Below are 26,162 nucleotides of genomic sequence, written 5' to 3'. Positions count from 1 at the left end.
AAGAAAAGGGGAGAAGGAGGGGAGAGGAGAGGGAAGGAGGGAGGGAGAGGAAGGAGAGGAGGAGGAGAGGGGAGAAGGGAGGAGGAGAGGGAGAAAGAGAAGGAGAGGCGAGGGTGGAGGGAAGAGAGGGAGAAGGAGGGGAAATGGAGGAGAGGGGGAGGGGGAGAAGAGGGAGAAGAAGGGGAGAGGAGTGGAGGAGGAGGGGAGGAGGGGAGAAGAGAGAGGGAGAAGGGGATGAGAGGAGAGGGAGGAGAGGGGAGGAGGGGAGAGGAGGGAGAAGGAGGGGAGAGGAGGGAGGAGGAGGGAGAAGGAGGGGAGAGGAGGAGAGGAGGAGGAGAGGAAGGAAAAGGATAGGAATACTAAGCAAAGCTCAAGAATGTTCCGGAGAGGCTATTGCAGAGTCAGATTGTCAGGAACCTCATTAACAGATCAGGCAAGCAGCAGGACTTAGAATAACTCTCTTCACTTTTGGAAGATTCTGAAAAATTAGTACATGTCACAGAACACACAATTTGAAGCATCAAATTTCCAATTTGAAAAGCAAAAGCTTGAGCGATATGAATTTCTGTTCCTGAAAGCTCTTTGAAGTGCAGATGAATCAACACTTGGAGCAATCCAACCCAGGTAATCATTCACCAAACTAATCACAACACAAGGCAACCTCAGGTGGCAAGAGAAGGGAAAGACCAAACTATACTTGCCTGGACCTCACCCATATCCTTTATTGAAATGTTATCATTTTTAAAAGCCTTTTAAAAAACGTTTCACATTAATATTTGGAATTGAACAGATGGGAAAACGCCTCTCATCTGAACATGTTCCCCATGCCGAGATAGGCAACCGCTTAGGTCTCTCCCGACCAGTGTCTTGGCAATTAAAAAAAAGAATTGTGAAGACTTATACAAAAATAATCTTCTGCTCCCATTTTTGTGGAGCTCTGCAACGTGCTAAGGCAAGGCTTTAGTGTCAAACTGTTAGCCACAGGAATGTGATAAGGCAGCAATATTATTATGTGTAAACTGTTATAAAATTTTTACTAGAGGAAAAAGGGGCTATCCAAAAGAGACCTTTGGCAAAGAACCCATAGGTGACCGAGATGCCTCAAACCAGGGAGTCCCAAAAACAAACAGACCTCCAAGAACGCCACTGGAGATCAACCCAGGAATACAGAATGTGCATGCACAGTGACGGAGAGAGGCCACTATTAAAGTCCTAACATTTTCAGGGTGGGAGAGGATTTCAACGGTGCATTTCCTGCAACATGACCCTCTCTGTTTTCATGCATGTTGTCAAAAGCTTTGTCCTTTCCACCCCCTTCCATCCTAGCACAGCCAGGACAGCTTGGGGACTAGTCTGAGTGTATCCACTTGGTGGGGTTCACGTTATACGCATATTCACAAAGTCTTTTGTATAGTCTCTTCCCCCAGGCTCAGGGATTCGCTGGGGATGCTACCCTTCACCTGCGTTCTTGTCCTGGAAGTATTGATGATACAAGGCTTGGAAGGCAGATATACGCTTCAGTGGATTGAATGTCAGCATTTCCTAGAGAGGCACAGACACAAAAAAAAAAGGAAACCCATCACATACATCTCATAAGAACATATATGTACACATTCATCCACCACTGCAGTTGATTTCCAAATCTCTCCTGAGCAAGAGCCACACGAGAGGGCAAGCAAACCGAGGACTGGAGCCGTAGAGATGGCTTCAGTAGTTCTCAGATCCTTCCTAGAGATCTCTGGTGTGCCCTAAAACTTGAACTTGCATTGAAAGTACTGCTCACGCTATTCTATGATTAATGTCAAATTCACACCGTACATTATTCAGATGCCAGCTGTAGTTGCCACCGGCAGCATGACTGGAGGAAAATTAAGTTGCTCCTGGTTATCAAATACTGAGTCACTAACACTCACTGCCTCTTCCCTGCCAAAGACAAATGACAAGACGGTGGGGTGCAAAGAACCAGTGACTTAGTGACTCATGTAAGCTACCTAGATAGGAAATCTCTCCTTTGTTGCGTATTTCCATTCTCAGAATAATACCAAGCTCAGGCTTTCAATGATCATTCTACCCCCTCATTCTGTTCTGATCTAGGCTTCCTGATAAAGCATAAATCACACGCTTAGTCCCCAAAACCCTCTTTTATTTAAACGGCTGTGAATTATGGTCATTCACAGCCCGTAATGATTCACAAACAATCTGTGAAGAGTCTGACAGAAGTCTGCCACAGTCTTTCAGGGGTAAGGCTGATAAGCACCCACCTTTATCTCCCTTGAAACGCTGCCAAAATCCTAGTTTTGCAAGGCCAAAAGGAACACAGAGTCAAACTGAGTTTCTCAGTTTGAACCAACCAGAATGAACAAAATTGCTTCCTGCAAAGGCTCCTCTTTTATGTCTTATGGGAGGGGCCAATAATCTCCAAGCCTTACTCCCGAATCACCCTTTTTGTCTTAATTGTTCTTGCCTTCTGAAAGCTCTGTGGATGGCACAGCGGGAACAGGCTGACACTGTTGTTCTGCCTCGCTAATATCAGGCTCTGGAGGCAGCACATAGCTACCAGATGGCCCTGGCCCCCTCTCTGCCTCCGATGCAGAGACCTCATCTGAGTCTTCCCCAGACACCAGGACTGGCCCATGTTTCTCCCCAACCTCCTCACTGCTGCCAGTTCCGCAGACTGCAGACCACAACACACTCTATCCCCAATTCTCAATTTCCATTTTGCTCTGGTTTGTGCCGTAATTACTCTGGTATCTCGGAACTTACCAAAAGCAGCTGAGCCCCCAGGACCTCGATTTCTGGCACAAAGTTCTCCACCGGCTGTGGTGAGCGAGCAGCAAAGGCACAGCGTGGCAGAGACACATCCAATGGCCAATCTTCCTCTGAAGGGAGACCAATCAGGCTGAAGGAAAGAAAGGGGGAAAAAATGAGCTAGATCCAACTCAGATTGGTTTCAAGGCAATCACTGCAACTCCAAAGGCTTCCTAGCCATAGCACCAATTTTCAAATTACATGAATGAATGGTTTTTTTCATCTTGTAATCATTGTTCTAATTCAGGATTTTCAGATTTCCAGTTCTTATAAGCGCAGAACAAGATTAACTCCCCCTAAATAATACTTCCCCTGAGACCCTGCCTAGTATGAAAATCATGCAATTTAACTGGAATCAAGCACAACTAACCATTAAACATCAACAATAAAATAGAGGAGTCCTATTTGCATAGTTTCTTATCATCTTTTTAAATACATGAACTGGAAATCTGTGTTCTCCAGATACTTCTTCAACTACAATTCCCAGCATCCTCCACGAGAGGTTGTGCCCTTTGAATGTTACAACCCAGCAAATGTCCCTGCTTTAACTCTCAACAAAAGCCAGTAGCCAAACCCCTATTACCTCTGGCTATTTGCTCAATTAGAAAGATCAACAAAATAAGATCTTGCAGCTATGATGAGTCACTTCTGCTTTCTCTGGCTCACAAAACCCAACTCACAAATCTTTGCTCTGCATCTTTATATAGAGCAGAATCAGTCAAGCTACCTCAAGTCATGTTGAGCAAAACCAATGCTCTAAATAATGATAACTTCCTCTTTGTGATGATTTACTGACCCACAACCTTTGGCATATAAGAAGAAGTTGAGACTCACTCAAAGATCTTGCCCAGTTGGTCAGCTTCTGATTTGCCACAGAAGAGAGGTCTAGAAAGAATACAAAGGGAAATTGTGGTCATGGCAGCTCTTATGACGCTCACAAATTCTGACTCTCTTAAAAACCAGGATTGCTCATTCCTTATTTTTTCTGATGTCAAAGCACTGAGGTCAAACATAAAGGTAAAGATCCTCCTTGCACATATGTGCTAATTATTCCCAACTCTAGGGGGTGGTGCTCATCTCTGTTTCAAAGCTGAAGAACCAGCGCTATTTGAAGACGTCTCCATGGTCATGTGGCTGGCATGACTAAATGCCGAAAGTGCACAGAACGCTGTTACCTTCCCACCAAAGGTGGTTCCTATTTTTCTACTTGCATTTTTACATGCTTTCGAATTGCTTGGTTGGCAGAAGCTGGGACAAGTAGCGAGAGCTCACTCCATTACACGGCACTAGGGATTCGAACCACCAAACTGCCAACCTTTCTGATCGACAAGCTCAGCGTCTTAGCCACTGAGCCACCACATCCCTAGGAGGTCACACATAGGGCTTGGTTAATCTTGTATTATTCAGGGGCAAGAGTAGGAGTCCATCAGAAGGTTAATTATTTTAGGGCAGCTGTGATTCAATCTACTGAGCTGAGAAGAATAACAATTAAAAAGGCTTCATAGAGACAGGCTTTGAATTATCTGAAGATAATGTGGGAGGAAAGCCAGGCCACTGGAATTAGCAAGCAGTGGCAATTGGAGAAGGCCTGGCCACAGACAGGAGATGACTGTACCTATTGATGAAGCTTACAGATAAGGATATATTCTGCAGGACAGCCCAATTCTTCATCAGATTGCCCAAACTAGTATTTCCGATTCATCAATACCCAAGGTTCCATCCAACACTGCAAGCTTCATGAATCTCACACACACCTTTTTGCCAAATTTCTAGTTCTCGGCCAATGAAATGTTGAGTTTTAAGAGATGTACAAAAATCTAGGAAAACAATTCATGCATCATTACATGTACGTCCTCTTCCAAATTAAAACAGTAGCTTTAGACAGATCTTGTATAAGGTGCAGTGCCCCTTCAATCGGACATTACAAAGCTATAGGCGTACTCAATGGAATTGGTTCCTTTAATTAAAAAGAGATGACGGACAATTGTTCACAAGTAATACCAGATTGACTACAGTGTCCAAAGACCAAACACTCTATAAAGAAAAATAAGAGAACTATGCAAAAAGATGCAGTGCTGAACAAAAGCTTGAAAGAAACTTGATAAAAACCAGGTGTATCCAACCTGCAGCCCGCAGGACACACACAGCCCTGAACAGCTAGTAAGGCAGCCCCAAAAGATGGCACACTTCTAATATTATGTGATTTATATAAACTGCTATATATTATATATTTTATGTGCAGCCCAAGACTGTTCCTCTTCACTCAATGCGGCCCAGGCAAGCCAAAAGGTTGGACATCCATTGGTCTAGACCAGTAGTTCCCAACCTTTTCTTCACCATCGAACCTCTTTAAAAAACGTTTGTGACCACGGATCCCCAAGACTTAAATCGTAACATTTCTTCAAGGTTTAGCGAATTCAGTGACAACATCACAGCCCCCCAGAATCTGTGGACCACAGAGATTGAGAACCACTGTCCTAGACTAGCCAGAATTTATGCTAAGTATCTGACATTCTATGTGTCAGACCTGGAGGCCATCTTTTACACTGGGCCTTCAGGCCTCACACATTTCCTACTGTGGGAAACTGGGAGGGGGGATTATATGGAGTATGGGAAATATACAGTCACAATAACATTCTTTTCTCAGAGTCAAGGACACCTTGCCTGGCAGCTGCGATGAGGTGACTGGGAGGTATCTCCAGTTTTGGATGGTGCCTGATCGGGCCATGTGATGGAAATGTGGGTGCTGGGCAGGAACTTGAACTTTCATTTGGGTGAAGAAAACCTGGAAACTTTCAGATTCGGGTTTTCCCAGATGTGCCAAGATGACATCTCTAATAAAATGGAACTTTGAGGAAACTCCAGCCTCAGCGTCTTCTTTCATTGGGGGTATTACTTGGAACCCTGACATTATATCGAAAAGGGAAGCTTGGACACTCAGCTGGCCAAAGCCAAAGTGCAATTGGCTTTCATTGATAAGCCCCATGCCACCACATTCCCTTCCTTTCCTACAATTGTATGCCCAAGGGACCAGCTAAGAAAGAGTTCTTGCAGAAAATCTCTGAAAGCCTGGGATGGCCTCTTTTAGGCAATCACCTTCTATTATGCTACTCCCTCTGCTGGCTTTGAGCAGGTAGAACAGCTGAACAAAACATTGCTCAGATGCTTCCAAAAGGAAGCAATTAAGACTCCAAAGGATAGGCTACTACGGTATTATGATATGACAACACGAGGCTCGGCCGAGGTATTCTTCCTAAGGTGTACTGCACATTTAGTAAATCTACAGCAGCAGGAATTGGGAGGAATTCAAAAGAAGGGAAAGCCTTCAAGGAAAAGTTACAGGAAAATAAGAAAGAGATTGAGAAATGAAAGTAATTAATCCCTGTTGTTGCAGCCATGAAGTTATGGAAAGAGAAAATGAGCAAATGCAAAACACAATTACATAGTGGCAAAACAGGAAAATCAAATATCAACAATAATGTAGCTAAATTTAGTCTGACAATCCAAAATGTAAACTTGAAAAATGTGCTATTCGGTATAAAGATATTCCAACAAGAGGTAATAAAAGAAGAATGAATTAGAAAAGATTACAAAGCAGTTACATGTATGGGAACAGGAGTTTCACAATTGTCCCTGATAGGCCCCGTTATATATTGAACCCCAATAGCATGATATAACAATGCTACTTGAAGAAACACATTCGAAGACAATAGCAGAATTATAACCGCTCCATTGTTCATTATAAATACTTTAAGGGAATGATAAACCAATTTGGTTTATTGGTTAAGGCACCAGGGTATAAAACCAGAAAATTGTGAGTTTTAGTCCTGCTTTAGGTATGGAAGCCAACTGGATGACTTTGGGCCAGTCATTCTCTCTGGCTAGCCTACCTCACAATTGTTGTTGTGGGGAAAAAAAGGAGGAAGAAAGAGTGTTAGATATGTTGCCACCCTGAACTAATTTATAAACTAGCCGTTAACCAGGTGTTACTTACTTACTTATTTATTTACAGAGGGGAAATGTCCAGACCAAATGTAATGTCTAATGTTGGATTTTCCCCCTTACCAGAGGGAGCCCCCTTGTGGAGTACTGTGAAGCCGTTACCATGGAAACTCCACTGCGCTGCAAAGTAGAAGCCATTTTATGGCACTACAATAGAAGTCATTTTAAGGCACAACATGCTGTATCTTATCAGAACACACATCCTAAGGGGCTTTAGGGCTGTCTTATCCCCACAGCATTTGTTTCCAGAGTCTAAGGCATCTGTGTACCAAGTTTGGTTGAAATTGCTCGAGATGTTCCAGAGTTATACTGGAACATACACACACAGCCATTTATATATATATAGGATAAATATGATAAAGATAATAATAATAAGGAAGCTGAGCAATAGGTAGCTAGGTGGATATAGAAGTATGGCTAGCAAAATAATTAAATTATATTAGATTATATAGATGATACTGTGGGTAGTTAGACAGATAGATACTACTGATAGATACTATCGACAGATAGATGATAGATAGATATAGACAGACAGACAGTCACACAAACATACACACACAGAGGCAGGCAGATAATAACTAAACAGACCCTTGCATTGGAATGCAGGAAAAGTAAAAATCTCCTTACGAACTTCTACCAGTAATGATGAAGAAATGTACTGCAGTCATTTCCCTGCCAACTTATTTGAATAATCACTAAAGCCAGTATTTTGCAGAGATCACAAAGGAATGGGTAAAGTGATGAAGAGGACTGGTGAGAAAATATAGCAAGAAGGGATGGGTTAATTTAGGCATACAGGATCTCAAAAGGGAATTAACATGAAAAGAAAACAAATGGCATTTTAAAGGAAATGGGAGAAAAAAACACTCATTCTGAAGGTTCACTGATAAAAACTCAAGATGGGAGATACACACACACACACACACACACAGAGAGAGAGAGAGAGAGGTGGTGAAGTGGTTAGAATGCTGTATTGCAGGCTAACATTGCCCACAGCCTGGAATTTGATCCTGATGGGGCTCAAGGTTGACTCAGCCTTCCATCCTTCCGAAGTTGATAAAATGAGGACCAATATGCTGACACTCGTAAACTGCTCAGAGTGCTGTAAAGCACTATGGAGCGGTATATAAGTCTAAGTGCTATTGCTAAGTGCTATTAGAGATGATTCAAAATTAGAGCTTTAATTGCGGGAAATATAGATGATGTGATAAAGAGGGAAAGCCACTTCTCTGAACACAATTGGAGAATATATTTATGAAGCCCTATAGGATTCCGAAAGAGAATCTTTAGATAAGAGAGGTGTCCACATTACTGTCTTGAGTGGGCATCTCAAGTGCAAAACAAGGTTCCTTGGATCATTCTGGGAGGATCTAAGCTCAAGATACTTCCCAAACGACCATTTCACACCAAAAACTCAGGTAAGGGTGTTTCAATCTTCAAATATTTCAAAGTTGAAACTCAGGTACATCCCTTGGTATGAATGTAACGATCAAGAAAATACTATATTAGAAAATAAATGTATCAAATATGAATTCTATAATAATAAAACTACCCAGTTGAACAGATACAAAGTATGATTCTCTTTCTTGATTTAGTGGAACAAGAACTGATGGGAAGTGGGCACAGAATTGACTAAACCCAACTTTATAAGGAGCGTAACTGCTAACATGAGGCCAGGTAACAGAGAAAAAACATTGTAAATGTAATGTTTTTAGTTCTGCAAGAAATTACATGGACCTCGACAAATTCATCATATCAACAGTAAAGGGCTGTGCAGGTAATCCTTGAGTTACAACTATTTCTTCAGTGACTGTTTAAAGTTACAATGTCAGCACTCACCTGCCCAGCCACACTCAATATTCTCATTCACTCACCACACTGCTTGCAAGCTATCTAAGGCAAAACATATTGTGCCTGGGACTTGAAAATTCCTACCGGCTTTCTCATTGACTTTGCTTGTTGGAAGCCAGAAGGAACTCACAAATCATGCTCAATCCCAATAACCATCTTTGAGGACTAACGGTAAGTATACACATTTACTGATTATAAACTTTCTGGCAATGAAGTGTGTTCAAAATATGACTGGGGAATAGATTTCATTTTCAACTGGATATAAGAAAACAAATTTCCTGCTTTCCTAAGAGTGAGGAGATCATAATTATATAAATCAATTTTTAACCAGTTTTGTAAGAGATAGGGACGTGGTGGCTCAGCAGCTAAGAGCTTGTCGATCAGAAGGTCAGCAGTTCAGCGGTTTGAATCCCTAGCGCCGCATAATGGAGTGAACTCCTGTTAATTGTCCCAGTTTCTGCCAACCTAGCAGTTCGAAAGCATGTAAAAATTCAAGTAGAAAAAATAGGAATCACCTTTGATGGGAAGGTAACAGCGTTCAGTGCGCCTTCAGCGTTTAGTTATGCCAGCCACATGACCATCTTCGGACAGCGCTGGTTCTTCGGCTTTGAAACAAGACGAGCACCACCCCACTAGAATCTGGAACCACTGCCACATAGGTGCAAGGGGAACCTTAACCTTTACCTTTAAGAGATAGAACTCTAAATTGGGGAACTACGATCTGTGAACTTCAACTCCCAGAATTCCTGAGCCAGCCATGCAGAAGTTCACAGATCGTAAATGGGCCATAGTTCCCCACTTGGAGATATTCCATTAAGGTTTATATCAACATGCAACATAATTACTTTTAGTTTTGCATTTTGATTATGTTTTAGATACTTTTGTTTTTCCTATATAATTTTTAAAAAATTAACATCAATATTATACAAAACGGAAAAAAAAGCTTAAAAAGGACAAAAACATACAGAACAAATGTTCACAGATTTTTAGCTCTTGAAAAGGACCAAGTAATGCACTGACACAGAGTATGCATACTGAACTGAAGGTCAGGAGAAAAAAAGACCTGCACCATTTAATTCCTGATTTAGTATCTCTGTTCTGTCAGGTTATTTTCTCTTGATTCTGACAGGAACAGAAGATTCTAACAGCTTCCTAAAGAAGCTGATATAGGATGACATAAAGACCATCTTGTGAATCCACAAACCGAATAGCTTCATCGAACTGTTTGCATGTTAACAGTAGCATAAGAAGTACAAGTTCTTCAGAAGAGACCCACACTGTATATTATCAATTTGCTAACATGTGGAAACTGTCACAAAGACAGCTATTTTAGTAACTTTCTGCTTTTTGTTTCCGAAATACCCTAGAATAAGGCAGAGGCTGCTCACATCTGGTAAAACAGATACATTTGTTGAATTTTAAGAATATGAAATTGGGGCTATATGACATTTGGTGGTGCATTATTTCTAAGTATCAGGAATGAATTAATTAGTATTATACCATGCCTATACTGCGATTCACGAAAAATAAGACAGGGTCTTATTTTCTTTTGACCCCCAAATTAAGCACTTGGCCTTATTTTTGGGGAGGTCTTATTATTTTTGAGGTGCAGGAGGTGGCGAGCAGTCACCTCATGGCTGCTGCTGTGTTGCAATATTTTTGGGGAGGGCTTATTTTAGCGCATGTGCTCAAAAGCCCGATTGGACTTATTATCCGGGGAGGTCTTATTTTTGGAGAAACAGGGTATTTTATGCTTGTTTATAGTCCAGAGAGATGCTTTGGAAGGTAAAGGAGAATATCCCAACTGTAGAATCTTGGACATCTGCTGTGTTTCACAAACGACACCCCTCCCCAATAAAAACCCTTAGCATCCAAAGATGTAAATAATACCATCTGTTGCAAAATCAGCTAAGAACTTTTTTAGTTTTAAGTGGCAATGAACTGAAGATTGTTGGATGAAATCCAGTAATTAACTATTCATGTGGTACGTGCTTCAAAGGAAGCCTGTCTGTTGGCTTCACTCTTGAATCCGCCAGGAGAAATTTATGGGAGCAAATTATGTAAGTACGGAGAAATAGACTCCCAAGTTATGTATACCTGATTTTAGCAATCTTAGTTTGGAAACATGGTCAAAATAATCAGGCCCGATTTGATTCCAGAGCAAACCTGCACACTAGAATATCACAACCTACAGAAATAATGGCCATGCATTTTTACCTTATGCCAGGGGTTCCCAACCTTTTCTATACCCCACACCCCTAGAACGCTTGATATATATTCTCACACCCCATACAAAAATAAATAATTATATGCATATAATTATGCATATACACTACAATTTTGAATCTTCTAAACCAGTGGTGGCTAACATTTTCGTCCCCACGTGCCGAAAACATGTGCATGTGCAACAGCACGTGCACACATGCTCACACCCACAATGCAATGAATCCCACCCTCTGTGCATTCACGCTCAACCCCCCGCGCTTTCCTGCACATGTGCACAACTTCCCCGTGCCCCGTTTTGGGCCTAGCAGGCCTCCCTGAAGTCTCCTAAAACCAAAAAAGGGGTACCGGGGGAGGCGCACAGTACCCCCCTGCATGCATGTGAAACCCCACCACCACCCTGCGCATCTCCCGCATACACGGAAGACCCAAAAATCAGCTGGCCGGCAGGAGGCACGCAGGTATGTACAGTGGAGCTGAGCTGGGCGATGGCTCGTGTGTCCACAGAGAGGGCTCCATGTGCCCTCAGGTGGCACACATGCCATACGTTCGCCATCACAGTTCTAAACCCAAGTTTTCACATCCCAGGTTGGGAACCTATGCCTTATGCAAATGAAGGCAGCAGTACTTTAAGTCACTTAACAATGGTGATAAAAACTCGCGAAACCCTGCATATTTAAACTGGGGGTTTTGTAAACTTATATGTTTCCCCCTCATTTCAGCCAGAAGTTTTTAAACCTCCACAGTGCAAGCCTGTGAAGTGATTAAGCCCGTGAATCTGTGTGAATTGTGATTTCTTTTTGTAAGTTACCTAATATGCAAAATTAAGTTACATGCAAGACAATTTCAAAACAGCACATGGTGCAACTTAGGCTCTTGTAGTCTCCCTAATCCTATCTTCTTTTGAAAGGGGAGTCTAAGGAGAGCAAGAGAGCAGGTTGCTGGCTCCTCCCTATCAATCCTTAGCCTGAAAGATAAGCAAGACAGAATTCTGGCAGGCCAAGCCTTAATCTATTGTTTCCCAGCTGCTGACTGTGGTCATGTGCTAGCAAAAAAAAGTATATTCACCAACTCTAATCTGACACAAGGACAGCAAAGGTGGCAGACCATGAGTCTACTTGGAAGACAGAGCATGCCTGGGTCTGCCCTTGCTGTGCTACTGACCTCTTTCCCAACCATTCTTTATCCCTTTCTGTATCAATCCTTCCCTCTTATTTCAAATGATCACATTCCATCCTTAAGGCTGTGAAAAAAGGAAGCACAGCGTATTTCACCTCTGCAAATGCAACACCCTCACCAAAGGCTTACACAAGCACGCGCACACACAGACACAACTCATTCCCACCCAGACTCAATACTATAAACACCTAGAATGGTATTCTGAGGAAACTCCATCTCATGAAATGTTTTTTTTTTTTTAAAAAAAAATAGAAAATGCAAGACTCAAAATTTGGGGCGGGGGAGAGCTGCATGAAATTGCAGGCATGATGGGGACCTACACAGTTGCGTTGAAACAATCTGAAATTAGCCAACGCTTCTTCGGGGGCAGCGATAGGGAGACCCCCCAATCCAATGTTTGTGGAGAGCAGGGAGCAAAGAGGCAATGGGGAAAGCAGCTGCTGCCACTGTCCCCCCCCCCACAGCTCAGAAAAGTTCGACAGAAAGTCTCCGGTCCCCATCCCAAAAGGGAACCCCGACCCTTGCATGAGAATTCAAATCCAAGGGGAGAAGGCTGAGCCTCTATCCTTAGCCCAAGAGGGGAGCCAGAGCCTGAGCAATCTCCAACAAACTTCCCCAAAGGCCAGCAGCAGAGCAGGGAGCCCCACTGCCCCGCAGAGTAAAGATTGCTTTTGGGCGCATGGAGAGCTGGAAAGGTCGAAGCCCCTGAAATTAGCTAACTGAAGTTCTGCCACAACCTTCAAAGATATTTTTTCCCAAATGGAAACAACCCTTCAACCACTTACTTCCTTCGGAACATCTCTGCAAAGATACATCCCACACTCCATAAGTCCACAGGAGTAGCATAGGTTGACTGAAGCAGCACTTCTGGAGCACGGTACCAGAGGGTGACCACCTAGATGAGAGGAGAACCCCAGAAGCATGAAGATGGAGAAGAGCCACAGAGGGAGACTCAAGTTCCATGCTGGAGATAAGGCTAAGTTCCATAAGAAAACATCCTGATGTTTCCCATTTCCTGGGCTTCCATCCGTCACAATTCCTACTCAATCCGAACTACCCACTGCTCCATTCCTACCAGGACATCTAAGCATCTAATTTTGGTTGGGAAATGATATTGTTAATATTGAATATAGATCTGCAGCTACATATTAGAGGAACAAGGCTACTTTCCATTACATCTACTAAGACCACAGAGGTTATGGAATACCCCTTTTCCCACTATCAACAGTTAAAAAAAAAACAGCAACAGAGCAGTTGCTCAGTCCGCTCCCTATTAGTTGCAAGACCTCTAAAGGTAGAAGTAGCCACCTGCTAGTCTCCAGGTATTATAACCTAGCAGACCCCAACCTTTCGGGCACCAGGAACAGGTTCTGTGGAGGGCAGTTTTTCTGGGATCAGGAGGACATGGTTTCCCACGCTACCTGGATCCCACGCATGTTTGGATGGGCTTTCGCTTGCTCCCGCAGCCCAGTTCCTGGCAGTCCGTGTACCAGTGACGGTCCACAGCCCAGGAACTGGGGAACCCGTATTATAACGTAAGAGCTTGGAATTCTAGTAGCTGGAAGTCTAAAACATTGGGATAGAATTAGCTAGTATATTCCCATCGTCATGAATCTCCCAACTTAACTGTGTTAGCAGGAACAGACTTTTTTCTTTCTCATAAGATCTGGACAGCACTCACCAGTGGTGTCAGGGCCATCTGGCAGCTGTAGATACGGGCCAGTCCAAAGTCAGCCAGCTTGATTTGACCAGCGCTGGTCACCAGGATATTCTCTGGTTTAAGGTCACGATGGACAATGCAATTTGAATGTAAGAAATCCAAGCCACTCAAGAATTGACGCATCATGTCCTGGAGGTGACAGGTGGAAGAACATGTGACATCGGCATCTCTGCTTAGAATTCCTTGTATTTCTTACCAACTTGGAGGGCAGCCTCAAAAACAGTGTACTGGACATCAATCTAAGGTTGATTTACCTTTATTACTTCTGAGGGTAAACCAGGAGGTGGTGTTTTTTCCAAATAGGCTTTCAGGTCCTGATCTACATGCTCAAAAACCAGAGTCACTTTGGTTTCTCGTTCAGTCCGTGTAGTGGTGCAAACATCCATTAGCCTAAAGAGGAATGAAAGAAGAGACACTCAGCAAATGTTCCACAACTGCCAAGGAAGATGGGAGACTGGCGGTGAAATTGAGAGAACATCTTAAATCAAAAGGATCCTTGAATAGAATTTCACTGATCCTGAATCACATCCAGGCACATCGAATGTCCTGAATAATGAGACTGGCTAGAAACCTCACAGCTTGCAAGAAATAACAAAGGATTTAATATATTGGGCTCTTAAGGGTCCATGTCGTCTGTTTTTTTCTTTGTCTCACAAGCCTACCAAGATATTTCTATTCCCATCTCCAGATATAAAAATTGTATATACCCCTTCCCCCATCTCTTCACTCCCATCCCATGTTTATTTCCCATTCTAACTCTTTCTGTTCACCCAGTTTCTGCTGTGAGTCATCCTTAAGACAAATACTGACCACGTTGTAAATTATCAATAGAACCAAGGCCTCCGCTCTGCTTTTGTCAACACAATAACAGAGAGCCAAGTGGGGGGGGGGGGGAAGTCTCTGAGCCCACCAGATTCTCCTAGACCCAATGTGTGATCTTATTTGCTAAGGGTAATCCTTTATAATCAGCAGTCTTCTCTAATCTGGCTCTCCACATACATTAGATCTGTAACCCCAATATGACCTATCTCTTTCTGTTGCCCAGGCACTGCACTGTAAAGGCTAGGCTGCACTTTCAGTGAAGGAGCTAACCAAATTATAGCCTAAGTCCTTAATTGGCCTGCTCCACACAACAAAGGCAAATGAAAGTGTCCATTGTTAGTGGAGCATGAAAGAAAGAATCGAGAAGACCAAATAAGTCAAGAACTATAATAAGAGACAATATTCTGAAATAGCTCTCACAAACAAATTATTCTAAAAAAGCTCTCTCAAATTTACATCACCTGCTGTACAGTCATAATCTGATTGTTTCAGTTTAGGCGCCAAGATCCAGTGGCTTGTAAACCCTAGTTTAAAGTTTGGCATAATTTATAAACCTAGGCAAATTGTGGTTTATTCAACAAATCAGTTTAACAAGCCAGGCCTCAATTGGCTACCATCGAAACTCTCATATTCCTAGTGCTAACTACAGCATACACCTGAAGAGGGCTACTACTTTCTCCACAAGCAGTTATGGCAGTTATCAATATGCTCAGTCCTCTTTCAGATTGCAATTATCCTAACCGAGCTAGGAAGTACAGCAGCATTGTGCTCTAGATAGACGGCTAAAAGGCCAACCCATACTTATCACACTACAGCTTAGTCACACATAGATTTTCCTTCCCCTGTTTCTTAAAACTGTCGGATCCCCCTCTTCAAATCAGCTTTCCCCAACCAGGAACATTTTTTTTTTCTGTGTACAAAGGCCACACTGAGCAAAGAATGTTAAAAGTTTAGTTCTACCAATTACAATCCTATCTAGTCTACCTGTTTCCAGGTCTAATCCAATTCACTTGAAAGAGGCACTGAATTTGGAAAATTGCTGTAACTGAAGACAGTCTCATTTCTTAGTTCTCAAACATTACAAACTAAATCCAAGCAGCAATAAAGTAGACTGCTGAATAAATTTACAGCACTGAATCCTTCACATACTCCTTCCATTCAGCCCTTGATAGGAACCAAGTCTGGTCCTGTCTTCATCTCCAAGACTCAACTCTATAATCTCACACATGTAGAACAAAAGACAATTGAAGAAAAGCTTTCCAGTGAATTACACTTTATCTAGAAAATCAGTTCAGAGTCTGTGTAGGGATAATAGTTTCCGGTCCCCTTTGTTAGTATTAATTTACTTAAATGATTGAGTTAACAAACTTCTGTTCTTTTGCATACATGGAAACATTAACTGAACTGTCCAAAGACTGGGATTTATGACTGTATTATACCATTTAAACCCAATTAGACATACACATTCTAGGTGTGTATGTGTGTGTATATGTGCATAAATTCCTTGTGTGTTGAATCACACTTGGCCAATAAAGAATTATTCCATTCTATTCATGTTGACTTGATGGCACACTCTCTCTGTATATGAGTTGAAGATTATTCTTCATCAGATGAACTCCACAAAAACTTATGCCACAGTACTATATTTGTACTATTTGTATTTGCAAAACAATTACTATTATCTCTGCAAAGATACAAAAAGTGCAATTTGAGCCATATCTTTATGCAGTTAACTCTCAAAGGCTGCAGTTCCAGGTCCACAGTCCTGCGCCAGCTGCAAATCTACCAACCCCTAAACTCCACCCCTGGAAGGCTTGTAGTCACAGATGAGGCTCTCACCGCACGATGTTGGGGTGGTCAAGGTGCTCCAAACGTTTCAGCAGGGCCACCTCTCGGACCGTTGACAGAGGGAGTCCGTTCTCACTGTTCTGCACTCGTACATTCTTGAGAGCCACAAATTTGCCACTCTGCAAGTCCCGGGCCTTGAAGACAGTACCATAAGCTCCAATACCGATTTCAGCCACAGGTTCATATTGTTCCTGCATGCCCATGGCCATCCTGGCAATCCCCTGTTGGAGTCACTGAAGTTCTAAAAGAGCAAGAAAGAGGAGAAAGGCTACATCTAGTCTATCTCATCTCATAGCAAGCTCCTTGAATACCCCAAGGACAATCCTTTTGTTGTTGTTTTATAAAAGCAGTTTATTCCTCCCACATCAGTGTTTTTCTACCTCAGCAATTTTAAGATATGGGGCCTTCAATTCCAAGAATTCTGAGCTGCCTGGGGAATTCTGGAAGCTGATGTCCTCACACCTTGAAGTTGCTGAGGTCGAAAAACCCCAAGATTCCGCACAGCACCTCTGTTCCTATCTGCCTGACCAGTTTCTTTCTACACACCTCCAAGGGAGGATCCTGATTTTGGTAATGACATGGATTTGGAACTCTTTCCATCTGCATTCATGCAGGTAGTGGATCTGTTCCAGCACACAGTGCTAGCAGATTCAGATATAACAAGATACAAATAATTTTTGATGCTTTTAATATTGAAATAGAAGAGTGAATTTTAGCAGATGCTGTATTTCTCAATCGTGAATGAAAATTGGCACTTTGGGGGACTCCCCCTTCTAACAGCATTGCCAGGGACATAATCAATGGAAGGAGGAGGACATAGATTGGGAACTGGAGAGTACTCACTAGGCTTCCCACCGAGACCCAGATGATTCATGGAGATACACACACTTTCCAGTCCTTTTATTTGCAATGATAAGATTGGGGTGTATTCCATCAAATAAGATTACTATTTTGACCGAACCAAGTTGTCATAAGTGTGTACTTTCAACATATTCACTTGGCAATAGGGTAGAAAGGAGAAATCCTAAATTTTACTTATACATCTTCAGTAAAGTGGCAACAAAGACATGTGTGTGTGTGTGTACACATATAGTACACATATATATGTGTACATATATACACATACATATTATGTGTGTATATCTATGGATATATGTATATGTGTGTATATGTGTGTGTGTGTATACATATACACATACATATATATCCATAGATATACACACATAGTATGTATGTGTATATATGTACACATATATATGTGTACTATATGTGTACACACACACATATTTATATCTTTGTAGCCACTTATATGGATATATGGATATATATGTATGTATATATACACACACAAACACATATATATATACATACATATAAGTGTGTGTGGATGTATACATAATACATACATACACACCCAACTAGATCACACTCAACAATTATTCCAAAAGGTTAATAATGTTAAGCTTAACTAGGCTTCTCCCATTTCCCCTTGTCCTCCACCACACCAGATCCTGAGCAAATACATTAATGTTGTCTGAAAAGAGCAGCTGTATCATAATTACAATTGGAGGAGGGGGGAAATGGCCTTTCCTGACATTCTAATAATGGGGTAAAAAGAGGTAAAATTACACAGCATAATTTCAAGGCAATGAAATCATACGTCATTTGCTCAATTTTACCCCCAATCAGTCCTCCTTTGTCCCACGAAGGTATAAGTAACGCAATAAAATCACAATCACCTTGTCTTTTCAAGCTGCCTATTTTTTTAAAAAAAAATTTGCTAGCCAGCCATCGACCACCGCTTTGCCCACAAAGTTCTCCAAACGGGCCATTTCTCTCTGGGCCACAGATGGCGTTTTTTTTTTTAAATACTCCTATCGCAAACAATCGACACGTGCCCTCCCCTCCACCAAACAGCACTTAAAACAAAAGTTTTCCCACACCCACAGCAAAGGCGCCGAGGCCCCAACATACTTCGGCTTCCTTAAAGGAAGAAAAGGGGTGGGGGAGGTGGCTTATCGGCGTTTTCAAACAATAAAGCACGCCCGTCCGGTTGCGGGACCGTCGGGTCAGAGCCCGAGGGAATCGTGGACCCCAAAGCTCCCGGAATGCAAAAACTTGAGAATGGAATCAAATCAAATCAAAACTCCCCCAGCGCTTTTGCCCCTTGTGCATTTCACACTACTTAGGCTATGCACTCCGGATTCCACAGGCAAAGAAACAGTTACATTTCAAACAACGCCCTTCGCCTCTCATTCACGGTGCGATCCCCGCGGATCCTTAAAACTCTTACCCGAACAAAAGCCGAGGGCTACGCTTCCAACATCGCCGCCGTTTCCTCCTCCTCCTTTCTCAGCCTCCTTACAAAACACACAGACACACACCACACAAAAAGGCAGCAGATCGGAGAAGGGGGGAAGCGTCCTCCCTCCTCTTCGTAGCTTCATTCACCAAACTGCAAGACAGGATTTAAAAAAAAATGCTTGCAAAAATATTTTTTTAAAGAGGTTCTCTTTAAAAAAAAACTCCCCCAAAACCCCAGGCCGAAAATCCAAAGCCCTCTCCGCTCACTCCTTCCCCAACGAGGGCCCCCTCTGACTCACTGCCGGTGCAAAGCTTTCCTTAGCGGGATAAGGCATTGCCCGCTCTTGAAGGAGCCACGCGGAAGAAGCGCAGGAGCGCGTGCTCCGCATCGAGGAGCTTTCCCCCCTCCCCTTCTCCCTCCTCCCCCCCTCCCCTCCCCCCCCGTTCCAAAGAAGCAGGGCCCGAACTCACCCCGGCCGAAGAGTCGCGACATTGGAAGCTCTACAGCTCAGCGGCGTTCTAGGTAGCAGGCTGGGTGGGGGCGGGGCTGGAAGACCCGCCGAAACCAGAGAGGCGGTACAGCCAGAGTGGCTACTAGAGAAAAGGAAGTGGGTCTCCATAGTTACCATTCTAAGCTGTAAAGTGCTTAGTTCCTCTTTGCTGCGAAGATGCTAGTACCAGAGCCAGGTGACTCTCCTGCTCTGTTTTAAAGGACAAAAGGTTGCCATGCATGTATTGCATTGGGAGAGAGAGAGAGAGAGAGAGAGAATATGTTGGCCTTGGACAGCTTTTAACCCTCAAAGGGCTCCAGCGCCTTTTATTGATTTTAAGCGGGAGTCACAGCACACGCAAAGTTCGTTAACCCTTACAGCCAAAATGCTTTTCCTCCCTGAGTTTTGGATTTCACCTTTGGTTTCCTCCCCTCCCCTTGGCGTGTTGAAATTATGGGATCCAAGATGCAGCAAATTCAGAGGGCCACAGATGAGCTGATGTACAATATGGGCAGTCCTCAACTTATGACTGCAATTGAGGACAGACTTATATCATTGAATTTATATCATTAAATTTGCTAAGAGAGTTTTGCCCCGTTTTGCAACTTTTCTCACCACAGTTAAGAGAATCACTGCAGTTCTTAAATTCGTAACATGGTTGTTAAAGTGAATGGACTTTGCTTGTCAAGTCACAAAAGAGGATCACGTGACTCCAGGACACTACAACCGTCATAAATGTGAATCAGTTGTCAAGCATCTGAATGTAAATCATGTGACCATGGGGATGCTGCAACGATCATAAGTGTGAAAAATTGTCATAAGTCATTTTTGTCGCTAAATGAACTGTTGTAAGTTGTAACTGGGGATGTGATGGCTCAGTGGCTAAGATGCTGAGCTTGTTAATCCGAAGGTCGGCAGTTCAGTGGTTCAAATCCCTAGCGCCGTGTAATGGCGTGAGCTCCCATTACTTGTCCCAGCTTCTGCCAACCTAGCAGTTTGAAAGCATGTAAAAATTCAAGTAGAAAAATAGGAACCACCTTTGGTGGGAAGTTAACAGCATTCTGTGCACCTTCGGTATTGAGTCATGCTGGCCACATGACCACGGAGACATCTTTGGACAGCGCTGGCTCTTCGGCTTTGAAACGGAGATGAGCACTGCCTCCTAGAGTCAGGAACGACTAGCACATATGTGCAAGGGGAAGCTTTACCTTTTTAAGTTGTAACTATAAAGGGTAAAGGGAATACAAGTAGAGCATTTTCTTGAATCCAGAATAATTTCTGATGATTATTTGGCACACTGGTGATATCTTAGCAAACAGTGGTTGCCATTGTTGCCTTTGTCAATTTATTTATTTTTTAATTTTCAGATTAGGCTACAGCCCTGGAAAATCTTGGTCATTTCTCATTCAAGTTTCAATCAGATTCTAGATAAGGCTACTTAAGTTTTCTTTCAGGGTCAGCTGGGTGTTTCCATCTGAGTGGACATTAAAAGTTGATCCCATAACCCATGTTTTAAAAGACAGAATAGCTGCCTGCAGCTTCCTGCCCTTTGCCAATGAGCTATTAAAGCCTGAGCTAGTCCACTTTAAATAATAAACAGAGTTCTCTCCTTCAGCTCCAGAGTGATGGGATTAAGGCATGATAATCTTGGCCCTTTTACCCAACTTGCCACATGGCATCTGAGAACTCAACCAAACCTGGATTCAAAACGCAGCCTAGAGAGTTGTCCCTGCATGGCCCCATGGGAGTCTGACAACCAATCAGAATATAAGCTCAAGATCAAAGGCCAGAGAGGACATAAAACCAGGGACTCAGCTTCTCTTCCTTTCTTGCTTTCCCTTCTCTTCTCCACCAACATTGAAGCATGTGATCACCTTTTCTGTTCAGGACTCAAGCCATGTGGCCCTGTCCAGAGGTGGGTTCCTACCAGTTCGCACCTATTCGGTAGAACCGGTTCGTCAAATCTAACGAACTGGTTAGAAGAGGTTCCACCAGTGGACCCAGAAAGCAGCCCACACCTATAGAAGAGGTTCCAAACTTTTTTGAAACCCACCACTGCTACACACACACACACACACACACACACACACACACACACACAGACTGACACAGAGAGGGAGAGAAAGAGAAAAAAAGGAAGAAATAAATAAAAAAGAAAAAGAGTGAGAGAGATAAAAAAGAAAAAAGGGACAGAGAGACAAAAGGAAGGAAGGAAGGAAGGAAGGAAGGAAGGAAAGAAAGAAAGAAAGAAAGAAAGAAAGAAAGAAAACACATGCCTGGCAAGCCACTCCCACCAGGTCACATGGCCGGCTAGCCACTCCCACAAAGGAAGCCACACCCACAGAGTAGGTTCCAAAAATTTTTGAAACCCACCACTGGCCCTGTCCAACAATAAACCATCTTTCCAAGCAGCCCCCATGTCTCCAGTGTCTTTTTCCCCACTTGGAGCTGAACCCAGAAGGACATTTCTTCCAACAGTAGTATATAAGCCTAGGTGCTATTGCTATTTAAAATCCATTAAAAATACTATAAAAGTAGAGGGAAATGACAGGGAAATTAAGGGGTCCCTAAAGGAAGGACTTGCTAAAGCCACAGTTAACACACAGGCAGATTTGCAGTAACAAGATTGTTCCTTGAGTCTGGGCTCACATGGGAATGAGTCAGTAGCTAGAACTATATGCCTCTGCCTCTGCAGGCCTTACTCAGCTGAAAATGTGACCATGAATATAAGGTTGTTTTCCTCTTGTCTCAATTTACTTGTGAAAGTGTTCCTCTGAGGTAATGTGTCTTAGTTAAAAGATATAATTCTTATTTCTACTGAAAGAAGCATTTAATTCCTTTAATCGTATTAAATAAAATTTTCTCTGTATATTACAAGAATATAAAAGACCGTTCCCCAGTTCCATCTCCAAGAAGGTAAAACATTTGATGCCCAGCAGGAGAATAATCAGTAACACAACTTGACAACACTATAATTAACTCATTCCAAACTTAACGAGCTAGGACCTGACTGAATAATACAACAACAATTTTCTCATAAAAGGAATGTTTTTACCCTTTCCTGCACATTTGAAGTGCTTATTTAAGCAGACTTTTAAGGGAAAGTTCCAGAATCAAACAGATAAGGTCCTACCTTCAAATCTGAAATCTTTTTATACACAATGTGTCTTATTTTAATTAAAGCCATATATCAGATCTCATTTCTTTTTCTTTTGGGAAAAAAGCCATTCAGTGAATTACTTGTATAGAAAAGGATTAATCATTTTATTCTTTAAATGCGTAAATTTCAGAGGCAGACAGTGCCTCTTTAAAATCTTTTTTCTTTCTTTCAGTAGAGCTGAAAGGAATGAGGGATAACTAATTAGGCTAGAGAGAAGAGCTGCCATAGTTAGAATAGAATAGAATAACAGAGTTGAAAGGGACCTTGGAGATCTTCTAGTCCAACCCCCTGCTTAGTCAGGAAACCCTATACCATTTCAGACAAATGGTTATACAATATCCTCTTTAAAACTTCCAGTGTTAGAGCATTTACAACTTCTGCTCCACTGATTAATTGTTCTGTCAGGAAATTTCTCCTCAGTTCTAAGTTGCTTCTCTCCTTGATTAGTTTCCACCCATAGCTTCTTGTCCTACCCTCAGATGCCTTGGAGAATAGTTTGACTCCCTCTTCTTTGTGGCAACCCCTGAGATATTGGAACACTGCTATCATTTCTCCCCTAGTCCTTCTTTTCATAAACTAGACCTACCCATTTCCTGCAACCATTCTTCATATGTTTCAGTCTCCAATCCCCTAATCATCTTTGTTGCTCTTCTCTGCACTCTGAGCCTCAACTTTTTCGTGGTGACCAAAACTGAATGTAGTATTCCAAGTATGGCCTTACCAAGGCATTATAAAATGATATTAACACTTCATGTGATCTTGATTCTATCCCTCTGTTTATGTAGCCTAGAACTGTGTTGGCTTTTTTGGCAGCTGCTGCACACTGCTGGCTCATATTTAAATGATTGTCCACAAGGACTCCAAGCTCCCTCTCACAGTTACTACTATTGAATGAGGTACCACATATACTGTACCTATACATTTTGTTTTTGTTGCCTAAATGTAGAACCTTATTTTTTTCACCATTGAATTTCATTTTGTTAGATAGCGCCCAATATTCAAGTCTATCAAGATCCTTCTGTATCTTAAGCCTGTCTTCTAGAGCAGTGGGTCTCAACCTTCCTAATGCCCGACCATTTAATACAGTTCCTCATGTTGTGGTGACCCCAACCATAACATTATTTTATGTTTTCTGTATTTTTTCGAAAATATGTGTTTTCCAATGGTCTTAGGCAACCCCTGTTGCTTAAAATCAAGTTTGTCAAGATCCTTCTGTATCTTTAGCCTATCTTCTGGAGTGTTGGCTAATCCTCCTAGTTTGGTGTAATCTGCAAATTTGATGAGTTCCCCATTTATCCCCTCATTCAAATCATTGATAAAGATGTTGAAGAGATACTGGGCCTAAAACTGAGCCTTGGGGTACCCCACTGCATACTTCCCTCCATGTAGATGCCGTTCAATTTAGGATAGTTGCTAGGTTAGACCTGTAGAATGTGAATTAGTTCCTAAATTCTTTTTTTTTCAAACATTTTTTTATTTCATTTTCATTTTATACAATCACTTATATACTGTGCAATTAAAAAAGCAATAAACACAACTCATCTTCTACTCCACCATGGAAAACCAACATAACACTTCAATCCTCCATACACCCTTTCTTCTCCCCCTCCAACTTTCATTTCTCCCCTCCAGCATTCCCCTCTTCTACTTCCCCATCCCCCTCAGACATTCCTTTCTCCCCTTCCCTCCATCTCACCCTCCTTACATTCCCCTCTCACTCCCTCTTTACTCCTCCCTCTTCTTTCCCTCTACTCCTCACTTTGGTGTATTTCTACTATTCATTAATCTATTCGATTTGTATTTTACACTAAAATTGAAAAAAAAGAAAAAAAAGGAAAATAAAAGGAAAAGAGAAAAAAAGAAAAAAAAGCAGCAGTATACAAGTGCATTCTTATTGTTTTAGAAGTTGAGACTATATTTCCACCCTCCCCCCCTCCCCCCCCCGTAAACCCCCCTCCCTTACCCCCTTCCGACTTCCCAGATCCCATACCCGGCATAGCTCTTTATCAAACACAGTCTGGAGTATATTAAAACCAAATATATTAGAGATTAAAAGATAAAAAATAAAAGGAAAAAGAAAGGAATAAAAAAAACAAAAAAAGGAAAAAAAAAGGGAAAGATCAATAAACTCTCTACACTGAGCTCCGCTTCCCATCATTATTAAAACTTAAACAATGTACATCATTCCTAATCTCAGTTAATTTCTTACTTGCAGGATTTCAAACTATATTGAAACCAAGTAAATTGATCAAATGGAATTCTACTCTAGCTAGGGGCCTTATCTCATTATCTAAATATCTGTCCATTTCCAAACGTTTAATTTGTCCCTTTTACCTCCTTCTCTATAAAGCAATTTAAACACATCTCAAATACTTCTCTCGGTTTCCTTTTCCAACTCTTCTCCTCCTGCCTCTACCCATGTCCATATATATATTTTATTTTCATCCGTACTCCTCTCATATTTGCTCCGCCTTCCTGCAAACTCCCTGGGTATATCCTTCCAAACATTATATTCAAATAACAGTTTATATAAAAATCAGCTTGCTTTTTGGCTCAAAATAAACTCTAATTACTACCCTCCCATCTGCACCACACTTCCCAACTCCATTCAACCTAAACCACAATCCAGGAACATCACGATCTCCGCCCTCCTCACCCTAGAGAATAAATCCTGAACAATTAATTAGTTCCTAAATTCTTATGTAGAAAGCGATTATGCATTATACCATGAAGGAAAAATCATACTTTATGATTTGTGACAAATCATAGAATATATGGCAGGAGGTGTTGGGTAGGCTATTACAGGAAAAGGCTAAAATCTATTGTTGGTCTCCACCTCTGGCCCAGATGTCCCACTAATGGGTCAAAGTGATGAATGTTGGAGATCCTAGCTCCAAATCTAAATAGTGAACCTCAGGTATATGCAATAATACTGCATTTATCCATGGTTTGACCATGGATGAGCAAACAGTATGTGTTTAAGTGAATTCATCACCTTTATATGAAATCCCAATGAATTCTATAAAACATGTTCTCTGTTGCACAACTCATGAATATAAACTCAACAGTTTTAATGGTTACATATATGCTTTATATCCCGAAGGAAGTAAAATAAACTTTTACTCCTACAGACATGTTTTGTAGTTGTTGCTCTTACTAATACATTTCCAGGTACAATTCAAACTGTTGGTTTGACCCACAGTACTGTATGAAGTCCTATATGATTTGGCACTGGGGTATATAGAAGACAGTTTTGTCCAGAAACAGCCCACTCAATTCATCAGTCTGTCAGTCTCACTGTTGGCCTTCTGGAAATTATTAAAGACAGAGCTGTTATGGGAGTGAATGGTCAGCATTGTACTCACTGCATTATGACAGATTTGAGCTTTTATTGGTGTTTAGCCTTTTATTATATTTATATGCATTTTATGATGTGAATTGCTGGGAGATGTTTTCTGAGTCCAGCAGTATGTAAACAAAATGATAGCTAACTAGATATCGCTAGCCAGTCTACCAGCCAGCTAGAGAGGCTGACAGCAGAATTTGTTAAGACATGGCAGCAGTGGTGGGTTGCAAGCGGTATACCCCAGTACGGGCGTACCGGAGCCTGCACGGAGCACCGGGTACCATTCCAGTATGGTGCTCTGGAGGGCCCACCCAAGCTCCTTACCTGTCCTTTAACCCTTTGGCACTTCCGCGCATGCGCATGGCACGTACAGTGCCTGCACGATGCTCTGCCAAGCAGCTGGAGCAT

The 26,162-nt window shown here is 42.1% G+C and overlaps 1 protein-coding gene across 3 annotated transcripts; it reads right to left on the bottom strand.

The window, feature by feature from the left end:
- Positions 1-662: 662 nt before the first annotated feature.
- On the bottom strand, positions 663-19,361 carry CDK4 (cyclin dependent kinase 4). Of its 3 annotated transcripts, none has more exons than XM_032211290.1 (9): positions 19,229-19,346; positions 18,747-18,908; positions 16,445-16,694; positions 14,038-14,173; positions 13,745-13,912; positions 12,849-12,958; positions 3,643-3,693; positions 2,764-2,899; positions 663-1,542 (listed from the first exon to the last, which is right to left on the bottom strand). In XM_032211290.1, the coding sequence occupies exons 3-9, from the start codon at positions 16,660-16,662 to the stop codon at positions 1,450-1,452; spliced, it is 912 nt and encodes a 303-aa protein (XP_032067181.1). In that variant the 5' UTR covers positions 16,663-16,694; positions 18,747-18,908; positions 19,229-19,346; the 3' UTR covers positions 663-1,449. The 3 variants fall into 3 exon arrangements, with proteins under 3 accessions (XP_032067181.1, XP_032067182.1, XP_032067183.1); XM_032211291.1 differs by lacking the exon at positions 19,229-19,346 and adding an exon at positions 19,057-19,156; XM_032211292.1 differs by lacking the exon at positions 18,747-18,908 and having other exon boundaries at positions 19,229-19,361.
- Between the last annotated feature and the right edge of the window lie 6,801 nt (positions 19,362-26,162).

This window comes from Thamnophis elegans, chromosome 2 (genome assembly GCF_009769535.1).
Source record: "Thamnophis elegans isolate rThaEle1 chromosome 2, rThaEle1.pri, whole genome shotgun sequence".
Lineage (NCBI taxonomy): Eukaryota > Metazoa > Chordata > Lepidosauria > Squamata > Colubridae > Thamnophis > Thamnophis elegans.
The sequence above is the reverse complement of the archived record's forward strand: the minus strand, read 5'-3'. Positions and strand labels throughout refer to the sequence as shown.

Excerpts from the sequence above, each read along its gene's own strand:
- CDK4 (XM_032211292.1), bottom strand. The coding sequence starts at position 16,662 with ATGGCCATGGGCATGCAGGAACAATATGAACCTGTGGCTGAAATCGGT. Across the intron at positions 12,959-13,744 it reads AGATGGCCCTGACACCACTG|GTGGTCACCCTCTGGTACCG; the intron begins GTGAGTGCTGTC and ends CCTCTCATCTAG. Across the intron at positions 2,900-3,642 it reads CAACTGGGCAAGATCTTTGA|CCTGATTGGTCTCCCTTCAG; the intron begins GTGAGTCTCAAC and ends TCTTTCCTTCAG.